Source organism: Mytilus trossulus, chromosome 3, assembly GCF_036588685.1.
Source record: "Mytilus trossulus isolate FHL-02 chromosome 3, PNRI_Mtr1.1.1.hap1, whole genome shotgun sequence".
In the NCBI taxonomy this organism is placed as follows: Eukaryota; Metazoa; Mollusca; class Bivalvia; order Mytilida; family Mytilidae; genus Mytilus; species Mytilus trossulus.
This window is the reverse complement of record NC_086375.1, coordinates 20,923,667-20,950,241: the sequence shown is the minus strand read 5'-3', so window position 1 is coordinate 20,950,241 and position 26,575 is coordinate 20,923,667. Positions and strand designations below refer to the sequence as shown.

Here is a 26,575-nt window from a genome sequence, read left to right as displayed (position 1 = left end):
GGTGTCACATGATTTTCTACAACATTTTTACTTATAACAAACTTAGCTTGCCATACATTTGCTTACATCTACTTCATTTGATCTTTGGTGTATAGTTGTCTCATTGTCAATGATACCAAATTATCCTATTTTTATATGCATGTTTACGGGACGTATGATGGTATAATGTTGACCGTCTGTCAGTCAAAAGAAAACAAAAGGTTTATTTTTGAAATTAAATCAATCAAAAACTAGGGTTTGAAATAGATATAACATCTATTTTTCAGTAAAGTTAAGACACTGGGAGAAAGTGATTCAGGTGACGATACATCTTCATGGGTAAAGAAAAGCAGAAAAATACAGACAGATAAAGAACTAGCTGCCAAAAGAGTAAGATATGTATTTTTTAATTGAAAAACCATTTTTTATAGACTGGGTTTTTAAAGAAAAATATACTTAGATTTTGATTTTAACAAAGTTCTACTCATCAGACAACTTTTCTGGGACAAAACACATTCACTTATTTGATGTTTGAAATCTAGATTTAATGATTTATGCCAAGATAGTATAATGATTACAATGCATTATTTATGAACACAATGATCATGTCTCCATTTTTATACCCCATACCCCCACTTAAAAGTTGGGATATACTCATAATACTGTTTAACCTCTGTCTGTAAGTCAATCTGTTCGTTTGTCCATTTATTCATCCATCTGTCCCATTAATATTTTTCATTGCATCTTTCTCAGGAACTATATTACAGAGATTTCTGCAATTTGGTTTCAGGATTTATATGAGTCAGCTATATCCTGTGGTGTGTTTTCAGATACATCATTCAACGACTTCCTGTATACATTTCATTTTTTTTTTATTCAGGAAAAAATGTTAGCAGAGATGGATGAAGAGTTTGGAATAGGAAGTATTGTTGAACAGGAATTTACAAATAAATCGAAGGTAAGATTGGTAATCACTTAAACTGAGAGACACTTTTTCCATTCTTATAGATACTGTGGATTCATCATTATTGTTGGCATACTATTTTTCCTGGTTTTGTAACCCATGAATATAAGATGTTTTAGGGCACATGCTACTGGGTGACTGGGCAAAGGAATTTCCAGTCTGTGTCTTTTCTATTCCTGACTGTCAAAAGTGATGTCATGTCGTCCTTCTGTTCTCAACAGTTACTTTCATTATCTCAGTTTTCCATATTTACTAAGTTGATGACTTTCCATATTTACTAAGTTGATGAAACAGTAATTTTTCATTTCCAAGTAAAGAAATTGGTTAATTTCTTAAGGTGGTGACTGACTGTTGACTGTTGGGAGTTTTAACATTTTAACGCCACTTTTGTGCTATTTCATGGTGGCTAGCTTTTATTGGTAGAAGAACTGGAGTGTCCAGAGAAAACCACCTACCTTTGGTAGGAAAACAGACAGGACAGGTCAAGGAACCTGATAGTGTTTTGCTTCAAAATACATGTTAATGTTTTTTGTATTTTTGTAGGAATACACATCTAAGAATTTAAAAGGACTGAAAGTGCAACATGGGATGGGTACATTTAAGGAAGGAAAGACTGTGATACTAACATTACAAGACAAAGGTAAACTTACAATTCAGATAACATACTGGGTTTTTATGCCCCACCTACGATAGTAGAGCCTACTAGAGGGGCATTATGTTTTCTGGTCTGTGGCTCCGTTCGTTCGTCCGTCCGTTTGTTCGTTCGTCCTGGTTCAGGTTAAAGTTTTTGGTCAAGTTAGTTTTTGATGAAGCTGAAGTCCAATCAACTTATAACTTGGTACACTTGTTGCTTATGATATGATCTTTTTAATTTTAAAGCCAAATTATGCTTTTAACCCCAATTTCACAGTCCATTGGACATAGAAAATGAAAGAGGGAGTTTCAGGTTAAAGTTTTTGGTCAAGGTAGTTTTTGATGAAGCTGAAGTCCAATCAACTTGAAACTTAGTACACTTGTTGCGTATGATATGATCTTTCTAATTTTAAAGCCAAATTAGTTTTGACCCCAATTTCACAGTCCATTGAACATAGAAAGTGAAAGTGGGAGTTTCAGGTTAAAGTTTTTGGTCAAGGTAGTTTTTGATGAAGCTGAAGTCCTATCAACTTGAAACTTAGTACACTTGTTGCTTATGATATGATCTTTCTAATTTTAAAGCCAAATTAGTTTTGACCCCAATTTCACAGTCCATTGAACATAGAAAGTGAAAGTGGGAGTTTCAGGTTAAAGTTTTTGGTCAAGGTAGTTTTTGATGAAGCTGAAGTCCTATCAACTTGAAACTTAGTACACTTGTTGCTTATGGTATGATCTTTCTAATTTTAAAGTCAAATTAGACTTTTGACCCAAATTTCACGGTCCACTTAACATAGAAAATGAAAATGGAAGTTTCAGGTTAAAGTTTTTGGTCAAGGTAGTTTTTGATGAAATTGAAGTCAAATCAACTTGAAACTTATTACACATGTTCCCTATAGTGTAATCCTTCTAATTTTAATGCCAAATTATATTTTTACCCTATATCACAGTCCATGGAACATGGAAAATGATTGAGTGGGGCATCCGTGTACTTTGGACACATTCTTGTTTTTAAATATCATAACCAGCACTTATTACAGCAACACAAATAAAAGAAATAATTATCATTACTTTGATAGTCATTTTGATTTAAAATTTAACTTCAAATGTGTTACTGCACATAAAGAGGCACAATTTTACAAATATATAACTCTATTAAGACATGTATCACATTTTTAAATGCTTTAAATTATTCAGATGTGATTTCAAAATGTTTTTGATTAGCCAATTTTTTTATTTTTACAAATCAAAACATTTCAATTGCACCAATAATACAAATAAATATTATTTATCCTGCAATTGGGTGTCTTACTATACAGATACAGCCCTACATATATCGCTTTAAAGCTACTCCCACTGCTGGACTGAGTGTTGTATGAACCTGTGTGACCTCAGAATGTGTATTGCAGTCGCTTTCAATTGACGTATTGTTTGACCTTATGGGAATTAACGATCATAACTTTTATACATTCTGTTTGTTCTCAAATATTTCTTTAGAGCAATAAAAATTAAACCAATTACAGACAAACATGAACAGCAGTATTTTCTATGACGACAATCATCGATTTCTAAACTTGAATGTCAATGATTGTGTTATGAAATCAACCATGTCAATTGCAGCATGCATGTTAATTGAAATCAATGTCAAGTTCAGCTCAAAATTCTGAAGCGTAGGACAACTAGTACACTTCTGTTTCAAATTGGACAATGTTTTGTTATTTGTTTTTACTTTTGAAATTAGTTATGTTACATATATTATTGTTGATCATTTGAGATTCTTTTTTGTGAACCCGTCTTCAGCTGAATGTAAGATTTTAATATTACTACGCTGGCCTCAAGGGATTTCAAATTGAAAATAAATTAAAAAAATGTTTTTGAGTCTTTCAAAGCACAAACAATATACAGAATTAATTTCAGGATAAAAACAAATATCAGCTGTATTTGTACTCAGCTTGAAACAGGAATAATAGCTTGCTAAAGCTCGCATTACACCTGTTTCTTAGCCTGTACAAATACAGCTGATACTTAAAGACACTTAACAGTTATTATAAAAAAGAAGATGTGGTATGATTGCCAATGAGACAACTATCCACAAAAGACCAAAATGACACAGACATTAACAACTATAGGTCACTGTACGGCCTTTAACAATGAGCAAAGCCCAGACTGCATATTCAGCTATAAAAGGCCCCAATAAGACAATGTTAAACAATTCAAACGAGAAAACTAACAGCCTTTATATTTATATAATTTTATTTTTTTTAAAAGTCTATATGTACAGTCATCATAAAACATGATGTACATCTGCTCTTAATTTTGGTGGAGCAGGATAATCTTTGATGGTCTTTCAGAAATATCAGCAGATGCTTGCTTCAGTTTTGACTCTGTGCAGTCATAAAAAATGATTTGACTTACCGGTAATTAAAAAGGGTTGGAGGTATTTCTGTCACATATGGGATACAATGTATATTATAATTTTTCCATCATATGCCTCCTGTAAAATGGGGAAGAAACCATATTTAATTTTGACACTTATGAACAACCTTGTGGAGCAAATGAAATATTGTATTTCTTCTTAACTTGGCAAAAAATACAAAGTATCCTTGTTTATAAAAGAGTTTAAAATTTCAGCAGAACAAATAATTTGAGATTTAATAATTACCATGGATATGTATGTTCACCTTGTTACTTCTGCTTTATCTTTCAGGTATTTTAGATGATGATAACGCAGATGTTTTGATGAATGTAAATATGTTAGACGATGAAGCAGCTAAAAAGAATTTAGAAAATAAGAAGAAGAAAGCCGAGTATAAACCGTATGATGAAGCAGAAGAAGATGAATATGGAATGGTATGAATAAACTATGATTAAAATCGCTATGAATTATCAAAGGTTTTACTTATTTATTGCAGTGTTTATTCATTGGCTTTGGTGTGCTATTTAAAATTAAATACATAAAATAAAAAAGCTTCAACACCATAAGATGGTTTTAGTCAGTTGGCAAAATTTTAAACAGATAATCAAATATCAACAAACATCTAGTTTGTATTTGCTTTAGCTAGAATGAGGGTATAAATTTAAAAAAAGACAAAATGGTTTTCATACTACTTAAAAGGTAAGTTGCACTTTCTAACTCCAAAAATATATTTAAAAAAGCTACAGGTTGTTTTACTACCATTAGAAAGTTAATAAATGACAGAATATTGAAATAAAATATAAACAGATAAATCCTATCTAAAGCTCTGGTTTCTGTAGATTTTTTTCTCACCATAAATTCAAAATTGAAATATTGAGTGAATAACAAAACCTGTTTAAGCATAATATCTTAGATCGAGATATAAGCATAATATTTTTAATCAAGATATATATTTTTTTCTTTCTAAAAGTATGAATTACTACAAGAGAATTTGTCAATAGGTGAATCTAACATCCTTAAGGTGGTATTCATTCTCCCTGCCAACCCTGTTTGAAACATTTTTCATGCACACTTCTGGAAATATTATATTTTTGTTGTTGGTTTGCTGTTTGTTGGTATTTACCCTACAAACTATTATTAATATGCTTGTATATAATTCCAGGGTTACATGTACTATTTTATTAAAAGTATACAAGAACTTTAATATTAAGTATTAATTCTTCAGTATTTTAAAAGAATTTTGATTTAACTTAAGCAAAATTAGAATGTCAACAATGTTGCATATAAGTTTATTTGTTTACACTATTATTCTCCATAGCTCAAACCTAAAGATGTCCTTGCCAAGTATGATGAAGAGATTGAAGGTGAGAAAAAGAAATCATTTGAACTTGGAGCTGGAGGAAGATATTCCAATGATGATGATAGACAGATGGACAGAATTAGACAGCAGTTACGAGATCAAAGTGTAGGATATTTTCATCTGATTAGTTTTGTTTTTGTTTGTACAAGTAACTTATACTTGGTTTTTTTCAAAATATTTAATTCTAGACACAAAAACATTATTTCAGCATATGAATTATACTGCATAATTACACCTTATGAAAGAATCTGGGAATCCACAAGTTAAAACAGAGTATAAGACATAACCATACTGTAATTTAATGAATTAATGTGATGTTAAAATCTATGTTTATCATGTGACAGAATGAACATAAAATTAGATGAAAGGAGTATGTTCGATGAGGTCCTAAAATGGCCCCCTTTTTAGCGTAAATTTCAAATTCGGATTTATCGACCAATATGTTGATAAATTATAGCTAATACATTGACTCGCTTGGATATCAACCATTTAATGAAAGTTTTACGTTTCTGCGTTTCATTAGGACGTCACAAGTTGGACTCATATTGATTTTTCACGAAAAAATCAATGAAAATGTTTAAATTTCCATAAATTATTGGACAGGAAACATAGAGCGCATATGTCGACAACACAGATCTTTTAAAATAATGTTTGTGAAGTCATTTCACATGTCTTATTTGAATCTAAAGCTTATCAACGCCTGCGCTCTATGTGTCCTAGTCCTTTGTTTGGTTGAAATCTAGCTGATTTTGTCAAATTTCACCAAAATTTCTTATTTTGACCTTTTTTGGATGTAAAAAGCAACGTGTTAGAAAGAAACTTTGACAAAAACAGTTCTGTTTAACTTTCTAACATGTCTTTAAGGCAACTTTAAACATTTATTGTCTTTTAACTATGAACTTTATAATTGGGGCCAAATATGGTCCTTTCCGAACTTACTCCTTTAACCTATTGATACTATGCAACATTTACTTGAATATCATTCATTAATCTTACAGTGATATAGTTGTTAGATGATTTACAATTATTACTTAAATAGACTCATAATCTACTATATTGAAAAAAAGTACATGTTTTGTGTTTTGTAATAAACTGAATATGACATTTTTGAAATTTTTTATTTAATACACTGGGTTTGTGACTTAATGATTGTTATAGATGTTTTAATCTTTATGAATCACATTTCTATTCATTGCAGCAAACTCTGTCCTTACCAAGTATGATGTTAGCAAGTGAATATTATACACAAGATGAAGCAGTAAGTGTGTTTATATTTACTAGTTGGTATAAAAAGTAAAATCACAAAAATACTGAACTCAGAGGAAAATCAATTTGGAAAGTCCATAATCACATGGCAACCCAAAAAACAAAACGCATCAAAAACGAATGGACAAGAACTGTCATATATTTTTTCCACTTTTCCAGATTAATAAGGGGAAAGTTCAGACCTAGACAAACTGGTTTATCCTACTATGTCTAAATGTGCTGTATATACAATTGTTTATTCTCAAGATATTTTTTGTTTTGCTTGATACTTGTCTATTGACATATTCCCACATGTTCTCTTATTCACAGTTAATATTTACAAAGTAACTAATTACTAAATTTAAACATTTAATTAAGATTTGACAGCTAATGATTTCATATAAGAAATGAGAAGGAAGTCTTAAATTGATCTATGAAAATCAAAAGTTTTTGATATTTCATCTGAAAACCTAGATTTATGATCTAGAAATAGACAAATAGACTTTTTTTTCTGTTTACTATCAGTTGTATTAATGTTGACTGCTTCAAAGTATGAAATTTTACAAATTATTTTATTTTAGCCAGATTGCCTGTTTTTATGCATTTTCAGGGTATTTCTTTTTAAAAATGATAGGCAACAAGTGTTGACCAAATTACTTATAATTAAAATAAACATCTAGATCAGATATTGTATCCTGACAAAATATTATAGTGGTCAATGCATGTGAGCAATTTCAGTTAAAGAAAAATTATGGAATTCCACAAAAATGTTAGAGGTAAGTTTTCGTAAATGGTGGAAAATATATTGTTATGAGTATAATTTATGATGTGATTTGAAGTACTCTTAAACCGGCTCACCCAAAAAAAGAGTGAGTCTTGCTAAGTTTTATGCCCAGCGCATTATCCTGTCCCATGTGAACATTCTGGAGACAAATCTTACTGTTTCTTTCATAGATCTTTTTTTAACTTGAAGATACATTAGGATTCTTTATATTAGCTTTAGACATATTTATACAATATAAACACTTAATAAACTGATTGCAATTTACAGGATGCAAAATTTAAGAAAATAAAGAAGAAGAGAAGGAAGATAAGAGGAAAGGCACTCAAAGCAGATGATTTGCTACCACTAGATGAAAATGAGGAAAATTATGGTTCACGGTAATTATTGTGAAAAAAAAGGCTGGAAAGATGATGAAATTGGTTATATAGTGCCTACAAAAAAAGTTGGAGAATGCCATACAGGGATTACCATCAGGTTATGGCGACATAAACTTTTAAAGGTTGAAGACGTGGATTCTTCATACCTTTTCATACAACACTTATTTTTATCATTGAGTAGGGTAATATTTCCATAACAATAGAATGTGATTAAACATTCAGCTTATTTTTTTCAGAGTTATCTCCCTGTATTTGCATATACCGCCTTAAAATTCACATAAATATACATATATTGTTTACATTTTGTAGGGATAGAGGTAAAGGTATAAAGATAAAAGATGAACCTGAGGAGGAACAAGACACAAACAGTTATCAGGGTGTATACCAGACAGGAATTGCTAATCCATTTGAACCTGATTGGTCAAAACCTCCAGAGGTTAAAATGGATATTGAAGCCTTAAAAGAAGAGGAAATAGATCCTAGTAAGTGCATGTTACACAGATGTATGTATACACAGTACACATAATGATAAATAGATCGAAGTAAGTGCATTTTACACCGATATATGTATACACAGTACACATAATGATTATAGATCGTAGTAAGTGCATGTTACACAGATAAATGTATACACATTCAGTCAGTTTAATTGAAGTCTGGAGCTGGCATGTCAGTTCACTGCTAGTAGTTTGTTTTTATTTATGTATTATTGTCATTTTGTTTATTTTCTTTGGTTACATTTTCTGACATCAGACTTGGACTTCTCTTAAACTGAATTTTAATGTGTGTATTGTTATGCCTTTACTTTTCTACATTGGCTAGAGGTATAGGGGGAGGGTTGAGATCTCAAAAACATGTTTAACCCTGCTGCATTTTTGCGCCTGTCTCAAGTCAAGAGCCTCTGGCCTTTGTTAGTCTTGTATCATTTTAATTTTAGTTTCTTGTGTACAATTTGGAAATTAGTATGGCGTTCATTATCACTGAACTAGTATATATTTGTTGAGGGGCCCGCTGAAGGGCGCCTCTGGGTGCGGAAATTTCTCACTACATCGAAGACCTGTTGGTGACCTTCTGCTGTTGTTTTTTCTATGGTTGGGTTGTTGTCTCTTTGACACATTCCCCATTTCCATTCTCAATTTTAATTTTATACAGTACACATAATGATAAATAGATCCTAGTAAGTGCATGTTACACAGATATATGTATACACAGTACACATAATGATAAATGGATCCTAGTAAGTGCATGTTTCACAGATATATGTATACACAGTACACATAATGATAAATAGATCCTAGTAAGTGCATATTACACAGATATTGCCAACACCATTGACATTGCCTAGGACAACAGAAATAAACAGATTATCAATGGTCTTTTCAATACATGTATATGTATCACAGATGACCAAGGATACAGTTTATTATATGACCCCTTGTCGTATATTGGTATCACGTTGGCGTTTTTGTCATCGTCTGAAGACATTTGGTTTTCGCACTCTAACTGAAGTAAAAGAAAATAGAAATCTATGAAATTTAAACACAAGGTTTATGACCATAAAAGGAAGGTTGGGCTTGATTTTGGGTGTTTTGGTCCCAACAGTTTAGGAATTAGGGGCCAAAAAAAGGCCCAAATAAGCATTGTCTTGGTTATCACACAATAAATTTAGTGTAAGTAAACAGAAATCTTTGAAATTTTAACATAAGGTCTATGGCCACAAAAGGAAGGTTGGGATTGGATTGATTTTGGGAGTTTTGATTCCAACAGTTTAGGAACTAGGGGCCAAAAACAGGTCCTTAATAAGCATTTTTCTTGGTTTTTGCTCAATAACTTTTGGGAGTTTTGGTTCCAACGAATTAGGGGCCAAAAAGGTCCAAAATTAAACTTTGTTTGATTTCATCAAAAAATGAATTATTGGGGTTCTTTGATATGACAAATATAACCGTGTATTCAGATTCTTAATTTTTGGTCCTGTTTTCAAATTGTCCAAAGGGTCCAAAATTAAACTTAATAGCTTGATTTGAACAAAAATTGAATCTTGGGGTTCTTTGAGATGCTGAATCTAAACATGTACTTAGATTCTTGATTATGGGCCCAGTTTTCAAGTTGGTCCAAATCGGGGTCCAAAATTATTTTATTAAGTATTTTGCAATAGCAAGAAATTTTCAATTGCACAGTATTGCGCAATAGCAAGAAATTTTCAATTGCACAGTATTGGGCGATAGCAATAAATCTTCAATTGCACAGTATATTTTGCAATAGCAAGAAATCTTCAATTGCACAGTATTGTGCAACAGCAAGAAATATCTAATTGCACAATATTGCGCAATAGCAAGAAATTTTCAATCGCACAGTTTTTATGAAATATTCTTTGAAAATTGGAGTTATCTTTCTTTGTCCAGAATAGTAGTTGAATCAACTTAAATCATTGTTTTATACAATATACAATGTATACATTCACTTTTACAACCAACTAATAAACTAATAGATTAAAACAATCTTTACCATTCAGAGATTACAAGCAAATTTTTACATTTTAATGTTTTATGATATATTCAAATGAGTAGTAATTAGAAATTTGAATTGAGATCTTTAGAATAAGGGAAAGGGGGATGTGAAAAAAAATGGGGGGGGTCTCATTTCAGATTTTATAAATAAAAAGAAAATTTCTTCAAACATTTTTTTTGAGAGGATTAATATTTAAAACAGCATAGTGAATTGCTCAAAGGCAAAACAATTTTTAAGTTCATAAGACCACATTCATTCTGTGTCAGAAACCTATGCTGTGTCAACTTTTTAATCACAATCCAAATTTAGAGCTGAATCCAGATTGAATGTTGTGTCCATACTTGCCCCAACAGTTCAGGGTTCAGCCTCTGCGGTCATATAAAGCTGCGCCTTGCGGAGCATCTGGTTGTACTTGTAGTAAAAATTTTGGCATTTCTTCAGACAACTTATCATACTCCAGAGCATTTCAATTCATTTTAAGTTTTTATTGGGTTTATAATAGTTTTAAACATTAACTGGATTTGTATTGTTTTGTGGATCTGCATCTTTAATTTTTGCCCATTGTGTTGTCTGTTCTTCCATGCCTTTAGCTTTTGAATTTTATTTGGATTGCTTATATTTGATTCATGTCCATTTCTTTCCTTGAACACTTTTAGAAGAGTCAAATAAATGGATTGTACAGAAATGAACAAAAATTATTCTGGCTTTACAAAATTTTAAATGCTTAATTGATTTATGAGAATTGTTCATGTATTAATATAGCTAATTTTATACTTTTAGCTGAACTATTGGAGCCAGATGAAGATTTAACAGGTGTTAATATAGAGGAAGATGAAGTCCAAAATGAGTTACATTCAGCACTATCCAAAGCTCGTAAAGTTAATCTGAAACGAAAGAAACCTCCAACATTGCAGGTACCATTTCTACAGTTAACATTTTCTTTTACTTGCTTATTTACAGTAATTTAATGGTCAATTGACCCAAAGGGCACATAGGAGCATTTACTATTTCCTTTAAATCCCTCATAATTTGTAAATTGTGCAGATGGAAAAGAGAATTTACATATTACAATCTATTCCTTAAAACTATTAAATATTCAAGTATAACCTCATTTGTTTTATGTTCTCCATGAAATGCATTGAATATTGTCTGTTTTGATGTTTTTTTATGTATGTCAATATTCATGAAGAAAATAGGCGACCAATTATCTAATATGATGTATAATTGATATTTTCTTACTTAATTTGAACAGATAGGAGAACAGATTAAATCTAGAGAAGAACCCATGGATATGTCTCCTACAAAGAAAGGTGCACTAAACATTATATTGAATGCTACCTCAGAATTCTGTCGATCTCTTGGAGATATTCCTACGTATGGACAAGCTGGTAATAGAGAGGAAGACAAAGATGAATTGGTGGTTTGTATACAATATTATTTTATGATAACATTGTTGACATCATTTAAAATGGTTAAAATTAATATTCTAATATGACGCCTTCCAACACTCTTGGTCCATACTCATGGTAAAATAACAATAGCTGATTGGCAATATCAAAATATGCTTTGGCTGTTCAATTAACCTAATGTCATAGGCAGTTATAATTAAATACTTATAAACAAAAGTTCATTCTAATTTGTTTTAAAAAAAAAGTATGGATTTAGAAATTTGTTAAATATCAGATTTGATAGTACAGATATAACTATATATATCTTCTGAATTTCTTAGAAACAAAGGAGTAGGTCCGGTAAGACCCCTTTTTGGCCCCAAAATATAACAGTTTTACAAAATTGTTAAAATGTAAACTTTTAGTTATTAATTGGACAGTTAGATGCTTCTGCTACATAAATATGGGCGTTTTTTGATAATACAATGCACATATCTTGGGGTGTAGCACCATTTAGTCATGCTAAATAGCTGAAATCTTCAAAATTCCATCATTTTAGTTAAATTTTAGAAGGTTTCCGTGTAAAACGAAAGTGGCAGCATTCGTGTTCATCCTTAAAATTGAAATGTAAGTTGTATTTTATGATAATACATAACATATTTAAAGATTGTGGATGAACATGGATGCGGCCACTTTCATTTTTGACAAAAACCACCCGAAAAGTGACGTTTTTTGGCATATTTCAGAGATTTTCCATATTTGAGCTTGAATTGGATCGTTTTTAATGACTAAATTAGTTTAAAAGTTTCACAAAAACTAATTCAATCAAGTGAACTAGACACTTAAGTGTTTAAAAAGTGGTCAAAATCTTTCGTCAGATGAAACTGAAATTTGAGGCCAAAATGAGTCCTTACCGGACCTACTCCTTTAAAAAAAATGAATTCTTTAAAGCAAAACATTCTTACATCCCTTCTTAGATAACTTTATATTGTCATTATCTTACAGGACTTAGAACGTGAACTTGCCGAAGAAAGATTACGTAAACAGGAAGAAGATGATCAGTCAGGTTGGAACGTAGTAGAAATCGACCAGACACCTGTGGATTTATCAAATGTAAGTTTACTGAAACAATGGACATTGTATGTGTAACTTTATTAAACATGTCAAGATTATTATACAGAGGGGCACCTCAATATACAACATGATATCACAAAGAATGGGGAATGAACTCTTCTCTTTAAATTCTGGCTGATCTTTCAATTCAAGAAAAGAAAGCACTTGTCTCTAATATTGTGAATTTGGAATTTGTTACATGAATTTATTATTGCAATATTTGAAGAATGGAAAAAACAGTAAGATTGATTATTGGGATTTCTTGAAAAGCTGTATACAGATATCTGTTGAGTTGAAGTATTTAAATTTAGAAAGCAAACTAAAGGTTGTTATTTAAAAAGCAGAACTATATTGTAAAGGTCAGTCTCATTCATCCTAATACAAATATTTGATTCATGGAGTGCAATGTCATGGGGACTTGATGATTAAACTACTAAATTACTGTTTGCTTGATTAATACTATGTATAAGTAAATAACATTACACATTTGTTTGTAGACATCCGAGAAAACAGTACTGGATGATGAACCTGTTGTGGGCACAGGTGTAGGAGCAGCTTTACAGTTAGCTAATAAAAAAGGTCAGTTGGGTTTATGCAAATTCAAAGGGTTCAACTTGTGTAGGTCAATTGTCAGGGACCTTTTAATATTGCGTAAGGACTTAAACTTTTATTTGTCCAATAGAACTTTCAAATATTCTTTTAGCTCGAATATTAATAATAAAGCGGAATCAATTTTCAAACTATGTAAAAATATTAATTTTGATAAGATAGTTTAAATTCTTGCAGTGAAGTTGCATAATTATGACTTTTCATGCAACTTACAAAGTGCAATTTTGTTTGACATGAATATTTTCCAAATATGTGATGCTCATGATTTGAAAAGCCTAGTCCCATATTGTTGTTAACAGGCCTTGTTGGTAGTAACAATACTTTGCTTGCATCAATATCAAATCTCCTTATTTTTATACTAAATGCCCATTTATTGGGTATGTAGAATATAGTGTGATTTTTGTCAAAAAGAACTCTATGACTAAAAACAAACTAAAAACGTGTTGAAATTTGAAATTTATGACTCATTTAGGTTACAGGATTTGTTTATAAAGTTTATACAAACTGTATCAAATTTGGAACATTTATAAATATTTTTTTATTCTGATCGTAAGGTACATAAAAAGAGTGCATCAATGAAGATGAAAGCAAAAGAAAACTTTCAATTTTGATGCATTTCTGTCAAAAACTCTGTTTTAAGTGAACATCATTCATGTGTTTAGATGCATCGTCACTTCTGTTCAAATGTTGAGCGTGTGGTCGGGAAAACTATAATGTTATATTGCACAAATTATTCCGCAAATTAAATTCTAATAATTGACAATCAGCACTGCTGTCATTAGGGAATTGTAATTAAGTACATGTACTTACACAACAAAAACTATTTCCAGTTTATCCTGCGCAATGAGGATCACTAAGACGCTTGATGACCGTTAATAGTGCAGGGATACAGGGATCCCCTCTATCTGGTAAATGACGTCATAAAGGCACGCATTATTGATTAGTTTTTTTTCGGTGATTGATGAACTCAAAAGTTGTCTATTGATTTCACTGGACAAGATTTTTTTGAATTTAAGAATAGATTTTTCCCAGAAAATATTTTCATCCAAAAAACTCTTTAAAGGCTTTTAGGAGCCTCTAGTTTCAGTTAATGTTGTGTGGATTTTATATATAACAATCACTGTAGATGGCCATACTGCAACCTTTTTTGTCCTATGTTTCTGATGGGTAGCGTATCCATGAAAGTTACACAACATTTCAAAGTATTGTACATAATAGTTTCTAATTTTTATTTTGTAGGTTACATAGAAAAAGATGAGAAAAAACCTCGTCCTGAAGTAAAAGACGCTGAGGATTTATCTGCTCAGAACTATTCTATTGAGGACAAAAGATATGAGTAAGTGTTAAAGCTGCCATGGACAAAAATATCAATATATCCCAGTATACCAGTGCCAGTTTAGTCATTTAGAACACACTTTTTATCTCATGTTGTTATTGAAATATTGTGGGGGAAAATCATGGTATTGATAAGTTATTGTGAAAAAAGTTTGTACATATCTTTATGAAAGAATAAACATGTTAGTAATTAATTTGATATGTAATGTTTATCTGAAATTAGGATTTTCAAAAATAATTTGTCAAAAACATTTTATTTATCATTTTAGTGATCTGGATGAAAAATTTAGGAAAAGAGATCGATATGGAGGCAGTGGCATTATTACTGATTTCAAAGAAAAAGATACGTATAAGCCTTCTTTTAAATTGGAATATGTTGATGACGCTGGTCGACATATGAACCAGAAAGAGGCTTTCAGACAGCTGTCACATCGTTTCCATGGAAAAGGTTCAGGAAAGAAAAAGACAGAAAAAAGGCAGAAAAAAGTTGAAGAAGAACAGGTTCATATTGTTTTAAAATTTTAGAACTAAAATTGAGAATGGAAATGGGGAATGTGTCAAAGCAAAAACAACCTAATTAAAGAGCAGACAACAGCTGAAGGCCACCAATGGGTCTTTAATGCAGCGAGAAATTCCCACATCTAGCTGGCCCCTAAACAAAAATGTAAACTAGTTCACTGATAATGGAGGTCATACTAAACTCCTAAATATACACAAGAAACCATAATTAAAAATCATAAATTACATGTACAAACAAAGGCCAGTGTCTCCTGACTAGGGACAGGCACAAAAATGCTGCAGGGTTAAAAAAATTCAAATGCTCAATGATAGAAATATATAGTAAAAATTGTCAAACTTTTGCAATTGTTTACTTTAAACAAATAATTCTAGCATGTTAAGGGATGTTTTCATTTTTCTATTTTTAGAATGTATAATACAGTAGATGATTTTTGTTTTTAATTAAAGCATTTCAATATTATACTTATTGTAAATACAACATCCATACTTGATTTGCAATGTTACTAGAGGTATTTAAAAACAATGCAATTGATGGCCTTATATAAGTTATTATATTTTAATATCACTGAAAGAATAGACAGTATATGATAGATCACAATATCTTCTATTTGACAGTTAATGAAACAGATGAGTTCAACAGACACACCACTGGGTACACTCAATATGTTAAAAGAAAAGCAGAAATCAGAAAAATCTGCTTATATTCTTCTGTCAGGGAACAAAGGACTAACAGGGTATGATAACATAGGAAGATAGCATTTTATATATTTGGTGCATTCAAAGAGATTTTCTGGCTCTAACATCATCAGGAGCGCACAAATCCAAAAATTTAAATTCATTGGTTTCATGATTCATTATATCTACCTACACCTGAAAATATTTAATTCCTTGACCTGTAAAAAGATGCATTCATAAACCTATTAAGAAATGTTTCAATAATTAGAATGTATTACATAATTTGCAAAACTCCATGTCTTGTCAGTGAATGGATTTAGAATACTCGGGATGATCACTTGGTAAATACAATTTACATGAAGAATTATTGTCTGAAAGTATTAATTGCATTGTGTTACATGTTATTAACTCCTTCATTTTTTTCAGAGCCAACATTGCCAAATCTAAATGAGTGTGACAGAACAGATTTCATGGTTGTCTCTGAACAGTAGTATTTCACAATGAATGATAGACATGTAAAATATGTCCACTGGAAAATGTCATTCATAAATATTTGTGAGGTCCTTTCAATTTCAAGGTATCGCTACATGGAAACTTTATAGTGTTCAAATACCTTACAATAATAAAAAGTTGTGATAGAATTTCTACATAAAACAGATACACAAAAGTGTAGTATGAATAACAAAAAGATCTCTTGATAAATGTGTTAATGATATGTTAATAATCAACAATAAATATGACTTTATAATATGCTGTAGTTTATTGGTCCCCTGCCGACTAAGTCTAAGGGGGACTTTAGATTTGCACTCTGTCAATCCATCAGTCCAGCAAATCAGTTTTCCTCATTTTTGTCGAGCCTGCAACTTTTGTTGCAGAAAGCTCAACATAAGGATAGTGATCCCCAGGGGTGGCTACGGCAGCCTTAGCTCACTTTTTAAAAGCTTTATATTTTAGAAGGTGGAAGACCTGGATGCTTCATACTTTGTATATAGAGGCCTCATGTTACGAAGTTTCCGTCAGTCACATGTCCAATGTCTTTGACCTCATTTTCATGGTTCAGTGACCACTTTAAAAAAAAGTTAAGATTTTTTATACGACCGTAAAAATTAAAAAAAATTTGGTCGTATATTGCTATCACATTGGCACGTCGTCTGCGTCGTCGTCATCCTCGTCCAAATACTTTTAGTTTTCACACTCTAACTTTAGTAAAAGTGAATAGAAATCTATAAAATTTTAACACAAGGTTAATGACCAAAAAAGGAAGGGTGGGAATGATTTTGGGAGTTTTGGTCCCAACACTTTTTACTACCAACTGATAAATTAAATAATCTTTACCATTCAGTAATAACAAGCAGTTTTTTTTACATCTTACTATTTTATGATGTATTTAAATGAGTAGTTATTGTTGCAAACTCCATTAGAAATTTTAATTGAGATTAGTTTTGGAATAAGGGAAAGGGGGATGTGTTTAAAAAATTGGGTTCAATTTTTCTCATTTGAAATTTCATAAATAAAAAGAAAATTTCTTCAAACATTTTTTTGAGAGGATTAATATTCAACAGCATAGTGAATTGCTCTAAGAGAAAACAAAAATTTTAAGTTCATTAGAACACATTCATTCTGTGTCAGAAACCTATGCAGTGTCAACTATTTAATCACAATCCAATTTCAGAGCTGTATCAAGCTTGAATGTTGTGTCCATACTTGCCCCAACCGTTCAGGGTTCAACCTCTGCGGTCGTATAAAGCTGTGCCCTGCGGAGCATCTGGTTGGTCTTTTGAAAAGTGGGCAGATGTCATTTGACCGAGACCTCATTGTCATAGTTCAGTGGTCAAAGTTAAGTTTTGAGTTTTTGTTTAATTTACTACATGCAATAGGTCAATAATATTTGGTGTATGGAAATATTTTATGATCTAAATGTCAGTCATGCAGAATTTATTTGACCTTGACCTCATTTTCACAGTTCATTGCTCAGTGTTTAGAATTTTTTGGTCTCTTTTTCTTAATTTTTAAGCAATAGGTCAACTATATTTCTTGTATGGAATAATTCTTAGCTGCACATGTCTGCTGGGCATGGTTCATTTGAACTTGACCTCATTGTCAGGGTTCATTGATCAATGTTTAGTTTTCTTGGTTAATGTTGAGTTTATGTGACAGTTGTAATAAATATCTATATTTAGGACTATCAACATAATATCAATGATTAGTAAAGAAGGCGAGACATTTCAGTGTGTGCACTCTTGTTTTTAACCAGTAGGGGACTCAATTCTCACAGAATGCTTGTTTAACTCATTTTTTTAACTTGAGGCATATCTTCAAGGTATCAATAGTGTAGACATTTAGTGAGAGTTATAGTCTTTAGTTTTGGTTTAATTTCATCAAAGTCATATTGCTGCTTGATACTAACAACTTGTATGTTGTAACCGGAGAGCATGACAAATAATTTTGTATCCCCCGGGACTAAAATTCTGGACCTCTGTGTTACAAGCAACACCCTAAACAACTGAATTAAAGATGTACTCCCTTAGCTCAACCACTTACAGCTATCTATTTATTATAGTTTCCAGAAAAGATAATAAGCAAAAATGAAAAATTATGGTAAAATTCATTCAAAGAATTTTGTCACCCGAACCAAAAGTATCTTTAAAGAGTGATTGCTCGGACAGCTGATGTGAGAATTGTCCTTGTTAGCTACAAAGTTTCATGAAGTTCTATTGTTGTTTCATATCATAGGAGTTGTGATGTCATACAGGGGGGGGAGTTATGGATCTAAATGTTTGGGGCAAAAAAGTTGAAAAACTAGGTTTTTCTGGTCAATGGACAATTAAGACAATTTAAAAGCAGTGTAAGGGAGGTAATTCAAAAACAGTTAACATACATTGTTGGTATGTTCTCATTTACCTCCTTTACACTACTTGTAAATTATGTATAAAGAAATGTCCTGTTTTGGACTAATTGCTAACAAACAAAAAAGAGAGGGGGTAGTGGTTTTCATTTCCCCCCCAAAAATTTTGGAAAAGTTTGAAGAAGAAATCTTTAATTGAACAATAGACTTGTTTTGAATCAGAAACTCATATTATGTCAAGAATTTAATCACAATCCAAATTCAGAGCTGAATCAAGCTTGAATATTTTGTCCATACTTGCCCCAACTGTTCAGGATTCGACCTCTGCGGACGTATAAAGCTGCGCCCTGCGGAGCACCTGGTTTGTACATCAATTAGGCCAATAGTTTTCTGGTCTGAATTGTTTTACAATTATCATTTTGGGGCCTTTTATAGCTGACCATGCGGTATGGGCTTTGGCAGTGTTCCAGCTTGAATCTCAGGGCAGAAGGGTGCTACTTGTCTGAAAGGGCACTTTAGCGCTATATTTCAAATTGTAAGGGCACTGTTTGGCAGGGTATTAATAACCTTAAATACATGTATATATTGCTAGGCTCAGCTGCAGAACATTTCTTGTATTTTAACCTTATTCAGAAATTAATGTGTTCCAAGTGTTGGTTCCAGTAAGATTTTTTTATTATCAAATTATCATACCATGACACAAAGCATATCATTTTAATTGATGTTAATTTATGAAAACTGCATTTTGATCATGAAAAAAGTCCTTAGAAAAATCTTTCATTTTTATTTTATAATTCATATAACTTAATAATACAAGTCTATAAAAATAAACAAGTAGTTCTGAAAGATGGAGCTAAACAAAATTGAATTTGTTATGTAATTAAATTATCTACATTAAAATTACTTTTTTAGACATATAGTATTTGTGTTATTGAAAGTTACCTACATGTAACTTGTAATCATTTAAATTGTTACAAAAAAATATAAAGAAGTGCACACTAAAGTGCTCCTAAGTAGGGAGTTTTATAAATATAACAGGTGATTCAAGAGATGATTATATTATAATGATGCAATAATCCATTGCATATATTACAGCAGATAATAACTCCATTATGGTTAAAAAATAAAAGCATTTGTTAAGTGCTCCTATGTAAGGAGGATTATAATACAAGAAATAAAACAGGAAGTGGTGCAATCTTGTTATGTTCAAATACAAATTTCTTTGGTTCTTCTTTTAATTTCATACTCGTGGTTATAAAACAAAACGTTTTTACCAATCTACCAATTTAGTCAAAACTTAGTATGCCTTTTAAATTGTTTTAAACTTTTATATTAAAAAATATATTTTTTTATGTGTACATATACGTAAACATTACAAATGGCTAACCATGTGGGCATTTTCATTCTGTATTAAATATCTAGTATTTGTTCAATTATTTTAAATCCACTAATTAGCAGTGAACAATCATTAGCAGAGGTGATAAAACTGCCAAAGGCATTAGGTATTTAACTTAATCCTATTGTCAGTTAATTAGTGTTACACAATCAGGTAACAATTTTACCGGAAATGCCAGAAGGCATGAAATTTGTAAAATATATCTTTTTAAAAGGCAGAGGGGGGTATTCTTTGGCTTTGGAGGGCAGAAGGGCGGGGTAAGGTCTATTTGGGGCAGGCGGGAACACTGTTTGGTCATTATTTATGGCTGTACAGTGACCTATAGTTGTTAATTTCTGTGTCATTTGTTCTCTTGTAGAGATGTCTAATTGGCAATCATACCACATCTTCTTTTTTACATATACAGTGTAACCTGCCCAATCAATCTGTGCCGGAGTATTCCAACATCCTTTAACCAACACAGTTTCATGGTCCCAAAATATGCATATCCTTGCAAAATAAACCTGAGTAAAATAATAACAATTTAATGTTTCAGATACCATTTTTATTAAAAAATGAAATGATAAAATCTTTCTATTTTCAGTTTGATCCCTCATGATCAATTAAAACTAAATAATAAATTTGTTCACTTCTTCATTCATTCTAACTTCTGTAAATATCATTCATTAAAAACTCATATTTACACTACATTCACACATAAAGGCTTTCAGTATTTACAAATAATTCATTAAGCATATTAAATCAATAAAATTAATAAAATATCTCTTTTTCACCGAGTAATTCTTCTTCAATAGCAGCTATACACATAAAACAATACTGCTTTAACAGTTTATAGTAACAGTACACCATCAATGTTTTGTTTATAGAACAACAGCCATACAAGGATGGATGATTTGATAATTACAATATAGATGGCACTACAACAGAGCACTACAACAGTTTATCTGAAACTGTTTATGATCAAACAACATATGAATGACAATTGAATTCTTTTTTACAATTTGAGCAAATAAATCTGTTGACCAGAAATTATCACTTCATTTAATTTGTACATCATGTAATAACATGTTTGACATTCAGAGTTTATCCTACATTTAATCATCTGTCATTATCTATACTTGTTGTTTTTCTCCATTATAGATGTACATACAATACAGGATTTAATTTGAGATCAGTTCAATTGTGTAAATTATACAGAACCATAGTTTGAGCTACAATAATTGTCTATCTGCTCAGTTGTTCAATATTGGTGTTAAACAGTATTTAAGTCCTCTAATGAGTAACAATGTCTTTAGATTATGATTGTCCCAAAGACTCCCGCTGATGAGTAAATTGGCAGTATAACACAGTCTCTTATCAACTTAGAAAAGCTTCTGGAGGAATCTTGTTTTGCTTCTGTCAAATAAAATATAAAGTTTGAAAATTATTCAATATAAACAACAGTTCTTATATTCTTACATAGAAAACATCATAGCTTCTAATTTTCACTGTTTTCTTAAAATAAAGACACTGCATTGCATATTTAGACATAACTGTGAATTGAGATATTTCCCTGTACTCCTTTCATGATAATTAAACTTTATAATTTAATTTTGGATGTAATGCCTCTTATGATTGGCTGACGTTGTTTTGTTTATCAGCTCCTAGACCTAATTTTGTCATGTTACCGTGATGTCATCTACTTTTTTTCATGGTTTACTCCAATTTAAAAAGGAATTTAGAATTAAATACTGTAAATTCAGAAATTATGCGAGGTTTTTATTATTGCGAATAATGCGATTTAGTTGTAAACGCAATAATTAAAACTCGCATTTTGTAATATTTTAACTGAAACAAGCATGACTTTTCTCAAAATCGTAAAAATTTAAATCGCATTCAAGTGTAAAATGACAAAATCGCAATAATAAATGCACGCAATAATTTCTGAATTTACAGTAATGAGAAATGACAGTAATATTTTTTCTGTCTATTTGAAATAACATAAAACTATGTGATGCACACTGAGGCCAGGATTTTTTATTTTGTTGGTTTACGGATCCGCCGACCCGATTTTGCAGATTCCTAGAATAAAAATAAAATTGACTTTTGATGCTTTTTTATTCCCACCGACCCAAACAAATACATTATCCCTGAAATATAATTAAATTCTTCTTTATTTATGAAATGAAATGCATGAATCACTAACAAAATTGATAACACTCTCTGTTGTGAAAAAATAAAACTTCCAGTTCACGTTTCTAAAAATAGACAAATGAATTATAACTGACCTTGAAATGCGTTTACGCAAATAATTTTGCGGAACGAAATCTGTGTTTAAAACCCATTACACAATAAGTTCGTTTCCCTTATTTGTCATCAGTCTGTAAGATGCATAATCTCATAGAAATAGAATTGTCCAAATGTGGACAGGTGGAAGTAAAAGTTCTGAATATCAACAAGTCATTTAGAATTTTCCTGTTTCATGGATAATAAAAAAAAATATCGTCCATTTGGATTAAAAACGGGCATGCATGACACTAGATTAACCCGATATTCTTATTTTTTCCATGGACGAGTCTATTACGTTTTTGACACGTGTGTTGAAACTTATTTTCGTATGACGTTTTTTACATTTTTTTCTTAATCAGTTTTCGTTTTTGAAGATCATTACTCACCAAGTTTTCTGGAATTGATTAAGAGCTACGCGAATTTGTTTTTTGTTGTTGTGAAAAGACGATTTAATTTCGTCTTTGTCTGTGAACACCCCCCTTTTTTACGGCAAATCATTAGACAATGTCATGCGATATTTATGACAGCTGAGCAAGAATATTTCATCGAACTAAAATTTGAAATGATGACAAAATAGCATAAAAAACATTTTGTTAGAAAGGTGAAATGTATATTTATTTTGCATTTTTTTTCTTTTTTTTCCTGACCGACCGACCCAACTTTTTCATGGGGAAAATCCGTAAACCAACAAATTAAAAAAAACGTGGCCTGAATAATCCGTTATTTCAAATAGACAGAAAAAATATTAGTCATTCCTTAAATAAATTAGGTGCATCCAGAGTGCTTTTCTGAATTTGTCTTCGATAGAAATGCTCAAATCCCCAAAAAATGGCAATAGATTTACACCTCAGTTTGATAATTTGATATATGAGCAAATGTTATTAATTGCTTGACATGGCCATGGTAGTATTCAAAGAGTGTACACCCTAAGCCCTATGCTGTGCATACTCATTTAACACAGGTAGAGAAAACATTGGCTGTTTTCTAATAGTTTGTTTTGTTTTATCAAATCTTTGTCATTTGTATTAGATATTTTGATTGTCTTGATGCATATCTGGTGCAACAAATTTGGTACCTTTAATGTATGTCAGAAGAAATAGTGTTACAAAAGAATTAAACACTACATTATAGTATTGTTTAGGATGACTGTAAACAATAAAATGATAGTTAATACATACCTGTAGTTCAGAGAATACCTTCCCAGCTTCCATGTAATCCCAATTATACTGTTGTAAACATCTGGAAAAAAAATGTATCAGGGTTATTGTTATATGCTATGTTGAACAAAACTTTAAATTGCTTGCTTGCATATAAGCCTGTACAAAGTCAGGAATTTGACAGTTGTTATCCATTTGTAAGCAATCTTCTTATTCTTTTACTATACATATTTTAACGTTGATGGATATTTTTTTTTAATTTACAACCTTGTCTTTTCATTATTAGTTACCAGAGTAAAGATAAAACCAAAATTAAATCTTACTTTGCTGAATAATCAGCATTCATTCCGGAGTCATGACAAAAACTCTGGATCTTCTGTTGTTGTTCTGGTGTGAATGACGTACTGCTAGCTGGTGGAGGAAAGAGTACTGATGGTCCCTCATTTGGAACTGGACTAGAGGACGGTGTAGGGGCCTGAGACTTGAAGGCTTTCTGTAATAAACCATGTTATGAATATTGTGAAATACATAAATATATGTATTTGAATGGTCAGATAGTTATGCCCCAAAAATGGCTACAAATTTTTCATCATCTGTCACATTTGAAAATAAATGTTAACCTTTCGAAAAATATCTTTTGAATACATGAAGAAGTTCTATGTTGATCTTAGATGGATGAAGCAACTATCATTTTTGGTCCCTTGAGTACTTGTTTCTGTTTTTATACATCCTTGGTTTGACACAACATAGGTTATAAAACTTCTAAAAAATTTAATTGGACATTTATTTACCTATTATGGTCCAATATCCAAAATCTAAATACATGGTTAGATTCAGCATATCATAGAACCCCAAGAATTCAATTTTTGATGAATCAAATAATGTTAAATTTTAGACTCTTTAGACCTCAATGTGGACCAATTTGATAGCCAGGCCCAAAAATTTAAAATCTAAATACATGGTTAGATTCAGCATATTGAAGAACCCCATATATTCAATTATTGTTGAAATCAAACAAAGTTTAATTTTTTACCCTTTGGACCTCAATGTAGACCAGGGACTAAACTTAACTGTTTTTGTCTAAGGGCCAGCTGGGCCCCTAAGATATTATTTTCAGGGGCCCAGTTGAAATTTTAGGAGCCCAACCAATCTTTATACAAAAAGACTAAACGAAAATAAAACTGAAAATAACTTTTTATATACTTACTAACAGTGTTCAAGCTTGAATTTCAGGGCAGAAGGGTGCTAGTGCTCCTAAGTGAGGAGTTTTATAAATAAAACAGGTGAGATGGGAGAGGATCATACTATTTTGATGCAACAATACATTGCATATATTGCAGATCTGTTACTTTTTTCTCCATAATTGTTAAAATTAAAAGCATTTAATAAGTGCCCCCATGTAAGGAGGATCATAAATACAAGAAGTAAAACAGGAAGTACTGTTGTCTTGTTTATGTTCAAATACAAATTTCTCTGATTCTTCTTTAAATGTATGTTCATGGTATGAAACAAAACAGTTTTTTTAATAAAGCTTATAATATTTAAATTATTGCCACCAGAAATGTATTATAAGATTTGACAATATTTATTTTAGGTTATTTCCTGCCAAAATTGTCTCCCTTCAATTTTTTCAACTTCCTGTTGACCTTTAGACAATATGGCTGGTTTTTTTTTTAAATAAATACTATCTCAATCCAAGCCATCCTCTAATAGTGTTGATCAAAATATATCTTGCAATAAGTTTTTATTGAAGATTGGATATCAAACTTAATATTGGGATATTTATTTACGAGACTTTGTGTTTCGTTTTTACATTTAGTATTTTTTGTAAATAGTGATCCAGGGACAAGTTACCGTCTAACACAGGCTTATAATGACTGCCAGTACAATTAGAAAACATCCCTTTTGCAATGCTTATCGAACAGTTTAGATGAAAACACTATTCAATAATGAAATAATCGTAGAAAATTCAGTAGCAGAGTTAAAAAAAACCATGCTGATTGAAGGACATATCGTGACTTCGGATTGAAAACAGCTGTCCGACTGGGTTTAGGTTATTAGAAAAAACCTTTCGGAAATACTCTGTGTTACTATATCGCTTTGAATAGACAAAAACAATTCTCCTTTTGCGAACAGTCTTCTTTAATATCGTGGGGGAAAGGGTACAAATGGGATGTACTTCAAATTTTTTAGTCGCCAGCTGGGCGATCATGATGACTAAATATATTCACCCAGCCGAAAAATCTGGTCGCCTTGGGCGACTGGGAGAGCGTTAAGTTTAGTCCCTGTAGACCCAATTGAAAAGCAGACAATACTGTGCAATTGAAGATTTCTTGCTATTGAGCAAAACTGTGCAATTGAAAATTCTTGCTATGGCGCAATATTGTGCAATTAGATATTTCTTGCTATTGCGCAATACTGTGCAATTGAAGATTTCTTGCTATTGCACAATACCGTGCAATTGAAGATTTCTTGATATTGCGCAATAAAAAATTTCTTGCTATTGCACAATACTGTGCAATTCCAGATTTCTTGCTATTGCACAACACTGTGCAATTGAAGATTTCTTGTTATTGCAAAAATACTGAGCAATTAAAAATTTCTTGCTATTGCGCAATATTTAAGATAATAATTTTGAACCCCGATTTGGACCAACTTGAAAACTCGGGCCCATAATCAAAAAATTAAGTACATGTTTAGATTCAGCATATCAAAGAACCCCAAGAATTCAAGTTTTGTTAAAAATCAAGCTAAGTTTAATTTTGGACCCTTTGGACCATAATGTAGACCAATTTGAAAACAGGACCAAAAATTAAGGAATCTGAATACACAGTTAGATTTGGAATATCAAAGAACCCCAATAATTCATTTTTTGATGAAATCAAACAGAGTTTAATTTTGGACCCTTTAAGTCCCTAATTGGTTTGGACTAAAACTCCAAAAATCAATACAAACCTTTTTTTTGACTACAAAAAGGTTTAAATTTCATAGGTTTCTGTTTACTTAT

The 26,575-nt window shown here is 31.3% G+C and overlaps 2 protein-coding genes across 2 annotated transcripts in view; one reads left to right on the top strand and one right to left on the bottom strand.

Annotated features, from left to right (window-relative positions):
• Positions 1 to 16,650, top strand: part of LOC134710351 (U4/U6.U5 tri-snRNP-associated protein 1-like) — a 36,197-nt gene extending 19,547 nt beyond the window's left edge. The window contains exons 5-20 of the mRNA XM_063570695.1: positions 267 to 369; positions 860 to 937; positions 1,487 to 1,583; positions 4,281 to 4,423; positions 5,308 to 5,454; positions 6,548 to 6,607; positions 7,646 to 7,755; positions 8,065 to 8,237; positions 11,044 to 11,177; positions 11,516 to 11,683; positions 12,657 to 12,764; positions 13,262 to 13,343; positions 14,613 to 14,709; positions 14,978 to 15,209; positions 15,843 to 15,961; positions 16,329 to 16,650. Coding sequence (XP_063426765.1) covers positions 267 to 369; positions 860 to 937; positions 1,487 to 1,583; positions 4,281 to 4,423; positions 5,308 to 5,454; positions 6,548 to 6,607; positions 7,646 to 7,755; positions 8,065 to 8,237; positions 11,044 to 11,177; positions 11,516 to 11,683; positions 12,657 to 12,764; positions 13,262 to 13,343; positions 14,613 to 14,709; positions 14,978 to 15,209; positions 15,843 to 15,961; positions 16,329 to 16,353 — 1,876 coding nt within the window. The 3' untranslated portion in view covers positions 16,354 to 16,650. The remainder of the gene's footprint in view (positions 1 to 266; positions 370 to 859; positions 938 to 1,486; positions 1,584 to 4,280; positions 4,424 to 5,307; positions 5,455 to 6,547; positions 6,608 to 7,645; positions 7,756 to 8,064; positions 8,238 to 11,043; positions 11,178 to 11,515; positions 11,684 to 12,656; positions 12,765 to 13,261; positions 13,344 to 14,612; positions 14,710 to 14,977; positions 15,210 to 15,842; positions 15,962 to 16,328) is intronic.
• Positions 16,651 to 20,672: 4,022 nt separating this feature from the next.
• LOC134710350 (nuclear RNA export factor 1-like) overlaps positions 20,673 to 26,575 on the bottom strand; it is a 57,343-nt gene continuing 51,440 nt past the window's right edge. The window contains exons 22-24 of the mRNA XM_063570694.1: positions 23,892 to 24,061; positions 23,590 to 23,650; positions 20,673 to 21,538 (exon numbers count right to left, since the gene is read on the bottom strand). Coding sequence (XP_063426764.1) covers positions 21,500 to 21,538; positions 23,590 to 23,650; positions 23,892 to 24,061 — 270 coding nt within the window. The 3' untranslated portion in view covers positions 20,673 to 21,499. The remainder of the gene's footprint in view (positions 21,539 to 23,589; positions 23,651 to 23,891; positions 24,062 to 26,575) is intronic.